This window comes from Raphanus sativus, chromosome 9 (assembly GCF_000801105.2).
Source record: "Raphanus sativus cultivar WK10039 chromosome 9, ASM80110v3, whole genome shotgun sequence".
In the NCBI taxonomy this organism is placed as follows: Eukaryota; Viridiplantae; Streptophyta; class Magnoliopsida; order Brassicales; family Brassicaceae; genus Raphanus; species Raphanus sativus.
The window spans coordinates 8334008-8350831 of record NC_079519.1 but is presented as its reverse complement, the minus strand read 5'-3'; the positions used below and the strand labels follow the sequence as shown (position 1 = coordinate 8350831).

The following is a 16824-nucleotide window of genomic DNA, read 5'->3' as shown; positions in this document are numbered from 1 at the left end:
AGAAAGTTCAGGGATTTTGAATCTGGAAAAGGGGGAGTAGAAGGGAGAGATCGATGAAAGACAGCAAGGACATTATTGGGATTTTTTAAATAGAAAAAGTACACATACGACATACCTAAATAATTTTTATTCAGTGTATATAGGATGCAATTACTCATAAATTAAAACTTTAATAAATAAGAATTAATTTAATAATAATGTGTTATAAACTTTATATAAATATAATTATCATATAATTTATATAGAACATATTATATATCTATTTTGATATTTTGGTTCAAATCAGAATAGATAACGAATTGAATCAAAATTTACAAATATTTTATCGACCTTCTAAACATAGAACAATATTTAGGGAAAGATAATTAAACTTTTCACTGAACGAAAAGAAAATCAATAATATTCATGTGACAAAACAAGAACGAAATGACATACGAGGCATCTGTTGTTGAACATTATTTAAAAAATAACTCTGCAGAATATCACAAATACAAAATCATTTATAACCAATCCTATCAAATTTCAATGTATGAAACGAAGAAAAAAAAAACAACAGTGGGATTAGCCTAGTGGTACTTGAGAGAGCTTTGGTCTCAATACGGTTCCGGGTTCGATTCCCACTGGCCACACGGATATGTGGCCACTGCTTTCGGGATTCCCACTGGCCACACGGATATGGAGCCATTGCTTTCGGTTCATTTGAATGCCCAGGAAAGGGTCTATCCGTGGGTTGTACCTAGAGATGGCAATTGGGCTCTCCCCTCCCGTTCCGTCCCATACCGCAGCGGGCTCGTCGTCGAGCGGGTCATGGCGGGCCTGTTCCGCGTGGACTGCAGTCTTTCAAATGGCTGTCTAACCCCGTATCGCATAATTTATAAGCCTTCGCGGACCGTCCCGCGGGACGCTTCCTTCAGATTTCTTCATGGATATTAAAGTAGAAGAGCTGTGTAAGAGAGTTGAAGAGACTTCAACAACATTGATCGCAACAACATCCAATGTGATCACTTGCCGGTTTAATGGTGTTGAAGTAAGTGAAAACTATTTGGACAGTGAAATTCAACTCTTTTATGTATATTCTTTGTTTGAGTTTTTGTAAAGTAACGTCTCTGCATAGCACCAGTAACTTAATACTAATGGTTGCTCCATCTCCTTCAAACAATCTGTTGAAATTAGAGTGTAGAGACAAGATTCTACAGTAACTCAAACATCATTTCGAACAGTTTAAAAAACATGCAGTAGCTCTTCAACAAGCAGTAGCTCTTCAACAACATCATTGTAACCAATTTTTTTTTTTTAATCACCAATTGACAATACTGAAACAAAACTCGATCAACTTAAACAAAAAAAAATTCACATAATAATAAAGCAATTTATAGTACTGAAAAAAACAAGCAGAAATGGGGACTTATAGTTGCGGGTCTTCAAAATCCTGCGGATTAACCTGTCCTGCATTCGGCCCGTCCCATTTTGAGTCCGTCCCGCATTCGTCCCGTCCCGTTGTGAGCCCGTCCCGCGAGACCTGCAATTTTGTGGGCTTATCAAATGGATGCCCAATCTCGTCCCACAGCAAGTCTTTACGGGTCAGGTCCGTGGTCCAAGTCCTTGATTGCCATCCTTAATTGTACCTCCACCCAAATGTTAGGTTTGTGTCATCATTGACGTTTTATTTACAAAAAAAAATGAAACGAGAAAAAAAGGAAACCAACAACTACGACAAGTCTCCCTTTGCAATTTGCAGACGTTTCAACTCAAGATCACTTGACTAGGACCAGAGAGTCAACGACCCACATCACACGCTCCTAGGTTTCACTTAGAATCAACTTGTTACATTAAGCTCTTTAAATTCAAGGGTTCCAAGCAGGGGCGGATCTAGCAATTGATTTTGTATGGGGCATGCAGTGTAAATCAAATATAAAACAGAAGCTCTTACATAAAATTTAGGTTAATTACTGGAAGAAAAATGAAAATCAGTGTGGGGCACATGCCACACCTAACCCCTTCTTGGGTCCGCCCCTGGTTCCAAGGTAGTACTAGAGTCAAGAGAGAGGAGGATCAAAGAAAGAATGGATAAGAACAATACCAGAACCATTGTAGCAGGCTAGCAGCTCTGGTGATTGTTTTCGTTGCCCTGGTTTTAATGGAAGAACCTACAAGTATTCCCGTATGTAACATCAACGCAAACACATTGGAGAAATGCCGTCCAGCAGTCACAGGAAACAACCCTCCGCCTCCAGGTATTGAATGCTGCATAATCCTCCAAGCTGCTGATCTCGAATGTGTCTGCAAGTTCAAATCTCATATCCCCATTTTAGCGACCAAATCATCTAAAGTCCATGATCTTCTGAGGAAATGTGCCATTAATACAATTCCTCCTGCATGCCAAGGTAAAAAAAAAAAAAAGTATCATAGATCTATTTGAACCACTAGCTTAACTAGTAGTATCTGAAATTCTGAATAATAAGCAAACAAGGAGAGTTTTACATTTCTTGTGCTGCTCTTTTGGTAACGTGCAGCTTTAAAGAATTGATGTGGAGACATACCATTCTACCACGGACAGGTCTGCTTGATCTTGTCTTGCGACTAATCTGATGTCTCTGGATTACAATATGTTATAGTGTTTTTGATCCAAATAAATCATAAACTTGTAACGATCTTTGATCACCTCGTGTCTATATAGAAGAACCATTGTATACACATTATAGAAAACGATACAATACTGGTTTCTCACTACACTCGAAAATCCAAAAAAAAACACCAACTCACATGCCCCTTCCCAGCTGACAACTCAAATCATAAACTGCAAAAAGAAAAACAAAGAACTATTCGGTTATCATGATGAATAAAATACATCATCTGAGCAGTTACTTGTGGTAAACAATGGAGAGTATACCTAGCATTCTGGTTGATTTACTGGACGAGGTCCACCGAAGACAGGCCTCATGTATGTATCATCAAACTTTCTCCAGTAGCGGTGGATGGTGTAAACAGGTTGTTCGATCAGAAGAGAGAGACTATCTTTAGCTCTGCTTAAGTTAGTGGAAGTTGACTCGTCAAAGGAGAGCAGAGGAAGCGTCGCATCTTCCTTAGGGGATCCTGGCGCACTCCGCTTACCGGTGTTGTGACTTTCGTCGTGAGGAAGAAGATAGTTCACAAGTGGCTTTGTAAAGAAACCAAAGACCTGTTTTCGTTACATGACAAAGAAGACAAGTCTTATCAATTTTTTTCGTTACTTGATGAAGTGAGTGTTTGTTTTACCAGTGTAGTAAAGAGGACAACGACGATGGTGTTGGTGACCATGGCAGCATCTAGAGGATCCGTTGTAACACCCGAGTATGTGAACTTGGCACATCAAATAGATACCGTTATGAGATTATAATGAAAACATCATAATCTCTATATTAATGTGTAAAGAGAGCAAAAAACCTGCTTGAAAGCAAGAGCAATTGAGACAGCACCTCGCATTAGCCCCGCCCACCAAATAATCACCTATAAAGTATACATAGGGCACAACTTCAAGACAGGATATTTAAGACTTTTCTGATAATAATGTAAGTGAGAGAATAATACTGAACCTGGTGCTTGAATGTGATAGACTCGCTTCTTTGAGTGTTTCTATTCATGAAATTAGTAAAGACAGAGAGTGGAAAAACAAAAGCGGCTCGTCCGAGCAATATTAATGCGGTTATGACACTGGAGACTTCCAAAGTACCCGCAACGCTACAAGAAGAAGGATTAGTGTTACTATGATAAAGTCTTCTTAGTATGATAGAAGAGGTTCATATCAAAGTACTACTCTGTATTGTTTTTTTTTTTCTTTTTTGACCCCGAGACATTTTATATACCTTAAGCTGCTTGTCTTCCACTTGGTGAAATCAAGAGCATCTGTTCCAACATAGAGAAATATAAATGTCTCCGCAATAAAGGAAAGCATCGCAAATACGTGCCTGCAAGAACAGAGATGGAACAGTTATACGACAAAAAGCATTTCCTGCCACTGAGAATAGAGAGAGGAATAAAAACAATTGCCTGGAAGTGATTCTTGAACTCTCTGTCACGTTATATGATGCATAATGCGACATCAAAACCCCACAGAAGAAAACAGTGAGAATCCCACTTAACGAGAAGAGCTGCAAAGAAAGTTAAGAACATTTAAAAAGCTGCATTAGACTTCTGCATGAACTGTTGGAGTAATGGAGATATTTACCTCAGCCAACATATACGAAAGGTAAGCCATTAGGACCATGATCGCGAGTTCGCGTGTAGTTGAGTGTCTGCCAGCATAATCAGTGAGATCAATATAAAGGCCCATCTTGAGCTATAATCTTAAGGTTGAGATGAATAAGTTGCAAGTTGGTGTAGTTTTTTATTTGGAAAATCCCATAAAATTACCTCAACTAAATTCCGTCAAGTTTTTAATACTCAAACTTTTTTTGTTACCCAGTTTAATAATCAAATTAATTATTTGATCATTTTAATACACTTAACTTTAATATAAAGACACATCTTAAGCTATAATCTTAAGATTGAGATGAAAGAGTTTGCAAGTTTGGTGTAGTTTTTTATTACCTTCCAAAGTACAGGGTTTTAAGGACAAAAGACGTTACTAGTCCCACCTGCAAGACATCCACACTGAGTATATGACATATGCTTCAAAGAGAGCGAAAGTATAAAAGCCAATTCAGTTAGCTTACACCAATCCCTAGGATAGTGCTTGTGAAGAAGAGGTACAAAAAGTTTCCAAATACTCGCAGAGCCGTCAAACCGTTGATGCTATCGAAGTGAATCTTTTGAACGGCGTTGAAGAGCACTACTGAGGTTGCATCATTCACCACTCCTTCTCCAAAGACTAAGCTGTATAGCAATGGAGTCTCATCTTGATGGAGAATCTAGTAAAGTTTTAAGAAGGAATGTAAGAAAAGTAAAACTCTATTTATAGCTTGAGAAGAAGGACTCTCAGGACAAGATAATCTTTAGAAAGAAAAAAAATCAAGAACCTGTAGAGTGCAAACAGTATCAGTTGAGGAGAAGATCGTTCCAATGGCTGAATCGAAGAAAAAAAAACATTCACTCTCGAATAATAGATGATCAAAGAAACATGTTTTGATGAACATATATATGCAGGTAAAAAGACAAATATAAATAAGATCTCACCAAGATAGTCTCGAGCAGTCAATCCCTCGAATCCCAACTTGGGAAACACCCACCAAGTGCCAAACGAAATGATGGTAGTGGAGATGAAAACACCAATCACACCAAACGACATGATGGTTAAAAAGTTGTGAAAGAACTTCTTTTTCTTGACTTGGAATCTACCACAAAACCAAAGAAAAAAAAAACCTTCACTCAATCTCCATATTATAGAGCCGAACCAATCAAAAGAAAGCTTACCCGGCATTGAAAATGATTGGTGGAAGAAGGTAAACGAAGAAAAGCTCTTCATCAAACACAAGAATGTGAGAACTCTTTCCTTTACTAATAAGTAATATAACTGTTCCTGACGCAGCTCCCTGTTTGCATCAGAACAGTCAAAATAGTGACAATAACAACATCAAAGAAAACGACACTAAAACAGTATCTTGAAGCAACTTACAACTATAATGGCTGTAATTGATTCGTTGACCCATCGGTTCTCTTCAAGTAAGTGTCCAATAACCATACATAGACAGAGGATGGCGATGAACACAGAGATTGGTATCACCGAAGGATGCTCAGTGGCTAGTTCTATCGATAGAAACTCCGTTAACCCAATACCCATTTTCACACACGCAAAAGAAAAAGGGAAAAAAAAGAAAGAAACTTGCAATGATTATCTCTTCTTCCTTTTTTTTTTTTTGCTTTCGTCGATTATACACACCAATCGCAAACCAAAACAGGCACAGAGAACTAGAGAGAGACAGAGTCAGAGGGTGAGAGATTTAAACTGCATTAGACAAGGCGGTCGTTACATGTGGCGCTAAATGTACACGTTGCTATTTCCTGAAGTCATCTGGCTGAGTAAAACGTGGATCTTTTTCTTTTTGGGCTACATTGTATGGTGGGCTTTTTAGGCCCACACTTTGTCAACGTAATTGCTTATTGTTATTCATTAGTTTCAACAGCCACCATTATGGGTCAAATTAATCATGTTGTTTAAAAACTCAGAAAGTCACTAATTATTACACAAGAGCTGTTTTGTAAGAAACTCGAACCAATTGTTGGTAATAAGGAAACGATTTCATTACAAAAGTGGTGAGCTTCGGATTACTAGTAGCAAAGTCAGGTATAGGTCCACGCACGCGGAATGTGACCGTTCTTTTGCTTGTCTTTTGGATGATGTCATGAGTCACACAACTCAGTGACCAATATTGCCACCATGCCATGTGTGCTCAAGGCCGAACATGTTGTGGGACCCGCCTTATTATAATCAATCATCCACCGCCATCTCAACCGAGAAAATCACTTTTTGAAGGTCTAAGGCTGAGTGAGTGAATTATCCGTTGTACTTGTACATTTCAATTGCATGCATATTATACTAGTGCACGCTTATAGTGATAATAGAGAGTATGCCGTAATAGATGTGTAACGCAATAAAATACAAAACATAAATCTCTATTAAACATATAAGAAAACCGTTGACAAAAAAAATATGATCACAATCTATCACTACTTTTTCAGTTTCATAAAAATAACATTCTAAATTTTTTCTATTATTTAAAATTTTTATTTTAAAGTGACTTTATATACTGATCTTTTATTTCTAAATAGCTATATTTTATTTAAATTATTTTTAGTTAATTGTAAGCTAAATAAAATAAAATATATATTTTAAAATTAATCTATGTTAAAATATGTTATAATGATATTTTTTTACAAACCGGAGAAAGTATATAATAATTCACGAACTTAAATGTTTTTTAGATAAAAGTTTTTCTTCCAAAATAATAACATAAAATTCATACTTTTTGAGAAAAAAATTAACAGCTTTAATATTGTAATCGTCAGTGGGCGTTGATCGTTTTACGACCAACATTGATTCTATTTGAAATATAAACAGAGATTTTTGGTTGTAATAATAATAGAGGCCATGATAATAAGATACGTTTTTCGTGTTTAATAAAACTAAAATTTGGTTGCCAGCTAGATAGACATTTAAACTTATTTTTAGTTGATGTTTTATTTTATTTTTCCTTTTTAAGTGGAAAGTGTCAAAAAAAAAAAGAAAAAAAAAGAAAAGTAGGAAGGTCTTTTTGTTTACCAATTTTAAATAAATAACTATCATATAAAATAGTTGAAGAATCCCACAAACCCAAAAAGCTCTTTTACTTCTGTTCTCTCTTCTCTCTCTTCTTCCTCACAGCAAAGCAAATCTCGTTCGTTCTCCGAGAAGAACGAAGTTGGTGAAGTCGCCGCCTGGATAACTCAGGTTCACCAGATGACAGCACACATGCGAGACAAACCATCAATGCCTGGGTCAAGAGCTTCCAAGTTTCTACTCTCTGCTCTCATCTTGATCCACTTTCTACCTACTCAACTCCTTGCTCAAAGATCTAAATCTCCATGGCAGACACTCACTGGTAAGCTCCTCGATCCAGTTTCATAGACTTTTCTTTTTCTAACTTTGATCCATTTTCTTGATTACCACCTCTTTCTTGATGTTTGTGTAGGATCTGCTCCTCTTATCATAGCTCGTGGTGGGTTTTCTGGGTTATTACCTGATTCAAGCGTCGATGCTTACAGTATCGTATCTCAGACAAGTGTGCCCGATGCTGTTCTCTGGTGTGATGTGCAGCTCACCAAAGATGGAGTTGGGATTTGCTTCCCTGATGTAAAAATGATGAATGCTTCTAGTATCCAAGATGCTTACCCTAAACGGAAAAACTCTTACCTTCTTAATGGAGTCCCTACTCAAGATTGGTTCACCATTGATTTCACCTTGAAGGATCTCAAACCCGTTTTCTGTAAGTTCGACAAATCACTTTCAGACATCTTTGTTCCTGTTTTGTCTTGTCTTTTTACTGCTATGTATCACTGTCACTAGGAGGAACTGTTTGGGTGTCTATTCTAATCCATTGGAGTTTGGACTATTGGATTCTAGTTCTAGCAATTTCGTATATTAGAGATTATTGGTTTATAATATGTTTTATGGTCCAAATTTTTTTTTCTAATATACCAAATATGTATATTTTGACTTTTTGGAAAATTGATTGGAATGTCAGATATTCCAAATATAGGCCATGATCAAACATCTAGACAAAATATTAATGATTCTAGTTTTAGCAATGTCTTATGTTGATTGTCAGCTATACAAGCTATACCAAATATAGGCCGTTTATCAATATAAAATTATTAATGATTCTAGTTTTAGCAATGTCTTATGTTGATTGTTGGTTTATATAAATATGTTTCATGGTTAAATTTTATCTGATCTCAATATGTATATTTTTTGAATTTGGAACATTGATTGTCATCTATACCAAATATAGGCCATGATCACACATCTAGACAATACTAATGCATCATCAACCAAACAAACTGTATATGGTTTATATACCACACATGTATCAACTAACACATGTTATGTAGTTAACACCATAATCATTACTTTTAGTTGTCATACAATGACATTTTCCAAATAGAATACCGACTCGATCCATTATAAACCGGTTAAGAATTGGGATAAAAGTGTATAGAATCCTTTGATGTTGTTATATCATATTTTCATGCTGCTGTTCCTTCGTTAGTCACATTGGTTGTACAAATCTTTTTTCCAAAACTGTGCAGTGATACGAGGAATACTATCACGGTCAGATGCATTCGACAACAACCAGTACGGCATTTCAACAGTACAAGATATCGCTATGCAGTTGAAACCCAACAGCTTTTGGTTAAATGTTCAGGTAATTCTTGTGTCAAGTAAGTTTTGTTTCCTTCTGATAAGCTTGACAGAGTCTTTGTTCGTAGAGGAGCAGAGGAGAGAAGCGTGGAAGAACGTTAAGGAGGGAGAAGTGAAGATAGTTCAAATAAGAGATACTTGTTTTCATTTAGAGTCTTTGGAATAAGTAATACTTGTTTTGAGTTAGAGTCTTTCTAACTCTGAGTTTGAATGGTATTTAGCCGTTGGAGGTTTGTCAGTTAGAGATAGCTTAGAATTTGGGTTGAGTTGTGAAACTTGGAGAAGATCGTCTGGGTGAGGCCAGCGATTTCTCAGATCCAGATTCTGAGTTGTAATCTGTATTTCTCTTATTGATTACGAGTAATATACACTGGGATTGAGTTTTCGTTACAAATCTATATCAAAACTCTATCAATTGGTGCGTGAGCTCGGTGTTCTGGCGATGGCGTTTACCGACGAAGTCGACGATCGGATCAACTCGATCGACAACACAGTCGCGGAGCTGCAGAATCAGGTCGAGGTGATTAGCGGAGGTTGGAAGAGGTTGACGAATTCGAACGACGAGATGAATAATCGGATCGGTTCAGTTGAGAAGGAACTTTCAGCGGTGATTCAGATCTTGAATAGACTCGAATCGCACATGATCGGAGATAAAGGAAAGGCTGTGGCAACGTCATCGACTCCGGTGACTCAGGTACCGTTTACTTTTCCTCGGAACGAACCTGGATCAGATGAGTTAGGTTATCGGACTAATCAGAACTCGTTTGCGAATCGCGATAGTCTCTTGAAAAAAATTGAGTTACCTGTGTTTGATGGATCGCTTCCGTATGGTTGGATCTCGAGAGTGGAAAGATATTTCAGGGCAGCTCGTTATGATGATCAACAGAAGGTTGAAATGGTAGCATTGAGTTTGACAGGAGCTGTTGGTAACTGGTATACATGGGAGAATGAAGAAGAACCATTCCTTAGCTGGAATCAGTTCAAACAGAGGATGCTAGATCGTTTTGCAGAATCAAAAGACGATGAGCCGCGAAACAGGTTGTCAGCATTGAAGCAAACGGACTCAGTGCAGACGTATGTGAGGGAGTTTGAAGAGTTGATCAACGTGGTTAAGGGCATTGATGAAGATAACTTGGTCAGTCGGTTTTATACAGGGTTAAAGCCAGAAATGAAAGAAGTCATCCGAATGAAAGAACCAAAAGGACTAAGGAATCATATCGCTGCAGTGGTAAAGATGGAGTCGAGTATGTTCTGTAGATTGTTAGCTGGAAAATCACAACCAGAGCAGTCGTCTACAAAGAATAACAGTTCATGGAGTAGAGCCAAACCGTCGGGTGGTGACCAACATCTTGATAAACTAAAGACAGCTGCTACAGAGAAGCTTACAGCGGCTACAGTAGCTCGTCCAAGACTAGATTTGACACCAGAGGAACTGGCTGAGTTAAAACGTTTGAAACTCTGCTTCAAATGTAAAGCGAAATGGTTTAAAGGTCACTTGTGTGGGAATCCTATATTGCAAGTATTCACATTGATCAATGGTTCGGAAGTTGAGTTAGGAGAGTGTACGCAAGATGAAGAAGAAGCGATACAAGACACTACTGGTTCTCAGTTGATGCAGATTTCATTGTTCTCATTTTTAGGAATGGATTCACCTACAACGATGAAAGTGCGCGGAAGAGTTGGCAACCATACCATGACTATTCTGATTGATAGCGGGGCCACACATAATTTCATTGCTCCTACATTCATCAAGAAAGCTCATTTACCGACAATCACAAATACAAAGCTACAAGTGTTACTAGGCACAGGCATAATAGTGCAAGGCTTGGGTGTTTGTACACAAGTTCCACTGCATATACAAGGTCTGGAGTTTGTAGTCGACTGTATTGCTTTAGAACTCAGTGGAGTTGACCTGGTTTTAGGAGTACAGTGGCTCCGAAAGCTTGGTCTTTGTGAAATAGATTGGGAAAAACAAGAATGGAGTTTCGTGTGGGGTAAGGAGAGAGTCAAACTACGAGGAGAAAGTGACCTCCACTTACCCACCAACGCTCTGCAATCACTCTTTCCGGTCTGTTATGATGCGATGCAAGATGTTGCGGGCCGTTGGTTATACACTCACAACGTTAGTGCGACCTCTTGTGAGATAACTCCCATTGAAATTTCTTGTGTGTTAGAAGGCTTCTCAAAAGTATTTGATATGCCTGGAGGTTTACCACCAAGGCGTGATATTGAACATCAAATCTTACTGAAGCCGGGTACTTCTCCTGTCAGTGTACGTCCATATCGCTATCCACAAGCTCATCAGGAAGCTATGACTACATTGGTTCAGGATATGTTACAGAAAGGTATCATAAGAGCCAGTCGAAGTCCGTATTCTAGTCCAGTTTTATTAGTCAAGAAGAAAGACAAGTCGTGGCGTTTCTGTGTGGACTATCGAGCATTGAATCAGGTTACAGTTGCGGATAAGTTTCCAATTCCATTAATAGACCAACTGTTGGATCAGCTACATGGTGCTATGATATTCTCGAAGCTGGATCTTACCTCTGGTTATCATCAGATTCGAATGCAGCAAGAGGATGTAGAGAAGACTGCATTCCGAACACATGATGGACACTATGAATTCTTGGTTATGCCGTTTGGATTGACAAATGCACCGGCGTCATTTCAAGCTTTAATGAACGAGATATTCCGTCCGTACCTGAACAAGTTTATATTGGTGTTTTTTGACGACATTTTGGTATACAGCTCCAGTCTTGAAGAACATGCTAAACATTTACAACTAGCGCTGTCCATACTGGAGCAACATCAACTATATGCTAATAAGAAGAAATGTGTTTTTGGTCAGAAGAGTGTAGAGTATTTGGGCCATGTGATATCAGAAAAGGGGGTTGCTACGGATAGTGCAAAAACAGAGGCGATGCGGTTATGGCCAACACCAAAGAATGTCAAGCAGTTGCGAGGGTTCTTGGGTCTTACAGGGTACTACCGTCGCTTCATTCAAAGCTATGGGTCGTTGGCGAGACCATTAACGGATTTATTAAAGAAAGAGCAGTTCTTATGGTCATCGGCAACACAAGAAGTATTTGACAAGCTAAAAGCAAAGATGTTAGAAGCTCCGGTATTAGCGTTGCCCGATTTTACTCAGCCTTTTGTGGTCGAAACTGATGCATCGGGGTTTGGTATTGGAGCAGTGTTGATGCAGAACAAACGTCCTATTGCATACTTTAGTCATGGATTGTCAGCTCGTGAACAACAAAAACCAATTTATGAGAGGGAACTTATGGCAGTGGTGTTGGCAATTCGCAAATGGAAACACTACCTATTGGGACGTCGGTTTGTGGTGCACACAGATCAGAGAAGTCTTAAATATTTGCTGGAACAGCGTGAGGTCAGTATGGAGTATCAGAAGTGGCTCGTAAAACTGTTAGGATATGAATTTGATATTCTGTTTAAGCCTGGGAGTGAGAATGCAGCTGCAGATGGGTTATCACGGATAGATCATTCAGGGGAGCTTATTTCAAGTTCAGCATTGTTCGCGTTGACTACTCCATCAGCCTTGCAATTGAAGGAATTGTATCAAGAGATAGCAGATGATATTGCCATTCAAGATACAATTCGTTTGATTAAAGAAGGTAATACTGTGAAAGCGGGGTTGACAGTTGGTGATGATAAGCTCTGGTACAAAGGTCGTTTGGTGATACCAAAAACTTCCACGATGATACCTCTTATTTTAGCAGAGTGTCATGATGGTATAGCAGGAGGACATTCGGGCGTTCTAAAGACAGTCAAAAGAATTCAGTTATGGTTTCATTGGGAGGGTTTGTTTCGCGCAGTGCAGCAACATGTTGCAGCTTGTCAGATTTGTCAAACGCATAAGTACTCTACGTTATCTCCAGCAGGACTTCTCCAGCCATTACCAATTCCAGATCAGATTTGGGAGGATTTGTCTATGGATTTTATTGAGGGCCTGCCGATGTCGTATGGTAACAATGTGATACTAGTGGTTGTTGATCGTCTCAGTAAGTACAGCCACTTCATGCTTCTGAAACATCCGTTCACGGCGGCTGAGGTAGCAAAGCGTTTCGTGGCAGAGATAGTTCGTCTTCATGGTTTTCCAAAGTCTATTGTTTCAGATAGAGATAAGGTGTTCCTCAGCCAATTCTGGAAGGAGTTATTTCGTTTGGCAGAAACAAAGCTCAAGTTCAGTACGTCGTTTCACCCACAGACAGACGGTCAAACAGAGGTTCTGAACCGGTGTTTAGAGACGTATCTACGCTGCTTTGCGTCCAGTCATCCTCGTACGTGGTCGAAGTTTTTGAGTTGGGCAGAGTTATGGTATAACACGTCTTATCACACATCGTTGCATACAACACCATTTCGTGTGGTATATGGTCGTGATCCTCCGGGTTTACTTCGTTATGAACAAGGCTCTACAGAGAATGGTGATTTGGAGTCAATGCTTCTGGAACGTGATGCTATGTTGGAAGATGTGAAACATCAACTTATTCATGCGCAGCAGTTAATGAAGAATAACGCAGATAAGCATCGTCGGGATGTGGAGTTCGAAGTGGGCACGATGGTCTTCTTGAAGCTTCGTCCCTATAGACAGCAATCAGTGGCTCGTCGTGTGTGTCAGAAGCTTTCTGCGAAGTATTTCGGTCCTTACAAAGTGGAGGAGAGGATTGGAAAGGCAGCGTATCGACTGCAATTGCCTACTTCATCCAAGATTCACCCTGTGTTTCATGTATCTCAGCTTAAGGCAGTGGTGGGGAAGCATCATGTGGTCTTGCCGCTACCGGAGTTGAACATCGATGATGAGGAGCTGGTATTATCGCCAGAGGAGATACTGGATTCACGTTACAATGACGTTGGTCAGTTGCAGGTTCTTGTTAAATGGCACGGTATTCCAGCTGAGGCAGCAACTTGGATGGACGTTCGTGAATTCAGGAAGCAGTTTCCTTCTTACCAGCTTGAGGGCAAGCTGAGTGTTAAAGGAGGGGGTAATGATAAGCTTGACAGAGTCTTTGTTCGTAGAGGAGCAGAGGAGAGAAGCGTGGAAGAACGTTAAGGAGGGAGAAGTGAAGATAGTTCAAATAAGAGATACTTGTTTTCATTTAGAGTCTTTGGAATAAGTAATACTTGTTTTGAGTTAGAGTCTTTCTAACTCTGAGTTTGAATGGTATTTAGCCGTTGGAGGTTTGTCAGTTAGAGATAGCTTAGAATTTGGGTTGAGTTGTGAAACTTGGAGAAGATCGTCTGGGTGAGGCCAGCGATTTCTCAGATCCAGATTCTGAGTTGTAATCTGTATTTCTCTTATTGATTACGAGTAATATACACTGGGATTGAGTTTTCGTTACAAATCTATATCAAAACTCTATCACCTTCTTATGTCAGTAACACTCTAACAGGCCTGCTCTTTTTTATTCAGCACGACGCGTTCTATGCGCAACATAACCTGAGCATAAGCAAGTTTCTGCTGTCAGTCCCCAAAACTGTGACTATTAACTATCTCTCTTCCCCTGAGGTGAATTTCCTACAGAACATCGGTGGCCGCTTTGGTAAAAAAGGGCCAAAGTTTGTGTTCCGTTTCCTCGAGAAAAACGATGTCGAGGTGTCAACTAATCAAACCTATGAGACTCTCATGGGAAACCTAACTTTCATCAAGACGTTTGCTTCAGGCGTTCTTGTTCCAAAGTCTTACATATGGCCGCTCCAAGACCAGTACTTGCTTCCACATACATCATTTGTTCAAGATGCTCATAAAGCAGGGTTAGAAGTATACGCATCAGGCTTTGCAAATGATTTTGATATGGCGTACAACTACAGTTTTGATCCATTGGCTGAGTACTTATCCTTCATGGACAACGGAGACTTCTCTGTGGATGGCTTTCTCTCTGATTTTCCATTAACTGCATCTTCTGCTGTTGGTAAGTAAAATGACTTCTTCTATATAACATCTACAAGTGAAATCATTATTTTTTTTCATTTTTTTTTTCAATCCTCAGACTGCTTCTCCCATCTTGGAAGTAATGCTTCAACACAAGGTATGTTATAGTGGCTACATTATTAATGTAATGTCAAATTTAACTAATGGTAATAAAAGCTTCACCTTCTATATGTCAAAGTGGATTTTCTTGTGATATCCAAAAATGGAGCAAGTGGACACTACCCTGGCTGCACTGACTTGGCCTATTCAAAGGCCGTCAAAGATGGTGCTGATATCATCGACTGTTCTGTTCAAATGTCGTTGGATGGGATCCCGTTTTGCTTAAACTCAGTTGATCTTGGAGAGAGCACGAACATCGTCCAAAGCCCTTTCAGAAACCGTTCAGCAACTGTTACTGAGATCGGTCCTCTTTCTGGATTATACAGCTTTAGTCTGACCTGGTCTGAGATTCAGACCTTGAGACGTAAGTTTCTTAGTCTTCTTCAGCATTTTAATTACACTGAGTTGTTGTTATAATTGAACAAGTACGCTCCTATTGTACAAGATAGTAAGACTTTAGATAAGAGAGCTCTTTTTTTTGTTCCTTCATATGTTTTGCAGCTGCAATTACAAATCCATACAATAGGGACTTCAACTTGTTTAGGAATCCCAAGGAGAGAAGTTCAGGGAAGCTTGTTTCACTTTCTGACTTCTTGAACTTGGCGAAAAACTCCAGCTCTCTTGCTGGTGTTTTGATCAGCGTTGAAGTAAGTTACTTACCATCCCTTAAAAGTCTTAAACTACCAGACTTATATTGTGTCATAATGGAATGTTTTGGTTTCATTCAGAATGCAGCATACCTGAGAGAGAAGCAAGGTCTCGACGTTGTCAAAGCAGTTCTCGATACACTCACCAAAGCTGGTTACAGCAACGCGACGACAACAACCAAAAAGGTTATGATTCAGTCGACCAACAGCTCAGTCTTGGTTGACTTCAAGAAACAGAGCCGGTACGAGACAGTATACCAAGTGGAAGAAACCATCCGAGACATCCTGGACTCTGCAATCCAAGACATAAAGAAGTTCGCCGACGCTGTTGTGGTCAGAAAACAATCAATCTTCCCAGTCAGCGATAGCTTCACCACTGGACAGACCAATCTAGTTGAGAGGCTGCAGAAGTTTCAGCTCCCGGTTTACGTTGAACTGTTCCGCAACGAGTTCGTTTCTCAGCCGTGGGATTTCTTGTCTGATGCGACCGTTGAGATAAACTCGCATGTTACTGGAGCTGGTATCAATGGAACCATCACTGAGTTCCCTCTCACGGCTGCGAGATACAAAAGTAAACTGAAAACCAAAAGAATGTTTTTTTTGTTCTTTGTTTCTTTTCAGAATCTTGATTGTGTTTGTTTTGTCATGTTCTGTCTCAGGGAACATGTGCTTGACACGGAAAGTCCTGCCTCCTTACATGAGCCCGGTTCAGCCAGCTGGTCTCTTATCCATTATGAGTCCTACTTCATTACCTCCAGCTGAAGCACCAAACCCGGTTTTCACAGATGCTGATGTCACTGAACCACCACTACCTCCGGTCATAGCCAGAGCCCCAACAACCAGTCCCGGACCCTTATCCACCGCTGAAAAGGCTCCTAACGGACAAACCCGAGTCGCTCTATCTCTTCTTCTGTCTGCATTTTCTCTGGTTCTGGCCTCTCTTCTACTTCTGTGATCACATTGATCTGATCAGTTGACTTGAGTCCTCAGATATTATTTTTTTCCTTCCGCTAGTTATTGGGATTCGCTGCAGTGATGAGTTTCTGTTGGGGTTTTTGTTTGTTCATATTCTCTCGGTCATCTTTTCAAAACATTCATTTGTATCATTGGAACATGCTGTTGTAACATTATTCACTTCTAGTGTTCTTTAAAACTCTTCTATGTGTTGGTAGTAGTATTTATGATATTCTATCTTCTTTTTTTAATACATAAAACTATTTCAATCTGGAAGTAGTGTATGTTTTTACTATTATGTAAAT

At 39.3% G+C, this 16824-nt stretch overlaps 3 protein-coding genes and 1 long non-coding RNA gene across 5 annotated transcripts; 2 read left to right on the top strand and 2 right to left on the bottom strand.

Moving 5' to 3' along the window:
- Positions 1-1668: 1668 nt before the first annotated feature.
- On the top strand, positions 1669-2692 carry LOC108826013 (putative lipid-transfer protein DIR1). The gene is given in 3 exon segments (XM_018599381.2): positions 1669-2093; positions 2096-2384; positions 2514-2692. Coding segments are annotated over 3 exon segments (333 nt in total). The 5' UTR covers positions 1669-2063; the 3' UTR covers positions 2528-2692.
- On the bottom strand, positions 2631-5873 carry LOC108826014 (sodium/hydrogen exchanger 4). The gene is made up of 14 exons (XM_018599382.2): positions 5591-5873; positions 5389-5507; positions 5152-5309; positions 4995-5041; positions 4692-4886; positions 4567-4613; positions 4205-4271; positions 4027-4127; positions 3843-3944; positions 3573-3717; positions 3424-3486; positions 3256-3339; positions 2891-3178; positions 2631-2797 (listed from the first exon to the last, which is right to left on the bottom strand). The coding sequence occupies exons 1-13, from the start codon at positions 5753-5755 to the stop codon at positions 2891-2893; spliced, it is 1581 nt and encodes a 526-aa protein (XP_018454884.1). The 5' UTR covers positions 5756-5873; the 3' UTR covers positions 2631-2797.
- Positions 5874-7274: 1401 nt separating this feature from the next.
- Positions 7275-16720, top strand: LOC108827704 (glycerophosphodiester phosphodiesterase GDPDL4). 2 transcript variants are annotated; one of them, XM_018601177.2, is made up of 9 exons: positions 7275-7553; positions 7644-7937; positions 8761-8876; positions 14301-14799; positions 14878-14916; positions 14998-15282; positions 15420-15565; positions 15647-16136; positions 16225-16720. In XM_018601177.2, exons 1-9 carry the CDS (start codon positions 7412-7414, stop codon positions 16518-16520), a joined length of 2307 nt encoding a protein of 768 aa, XP_018456679.1. In that variant the 5' UTR covers positions 7275-7411; the 3' UTR covers positions 16521-16720. The 2 variants fall into 2 exon arrangements, with proteins under 2 accessions (XP_018456679.1, XP_056849743.1); XM_056993763.1 differs by lacking the exons at positions 7275-7553; positions 14301-14799; positions 14878-14916; ... (2 more) ...; positions 15647-16136; positions 16225-16720 and adding an exon at positions 8941-14223 and having other exon boundaries at positions 7914-7937.
- Positions 8761-14390, bottom strand: LOC130499572 (uncharacterized). Its single transcript, XR_008938448.1, has 2 exons — positions 14254-14390; positions 8761-8906 (listed from the first exon to the last, which is right to left on the bottom strand). It is a non-coding gene; the product is annotated as an uncharacterized LOC130499572 (long non-coding RNA).
- Positions 16721-16824: the final 104 nt, after the last annotated feature.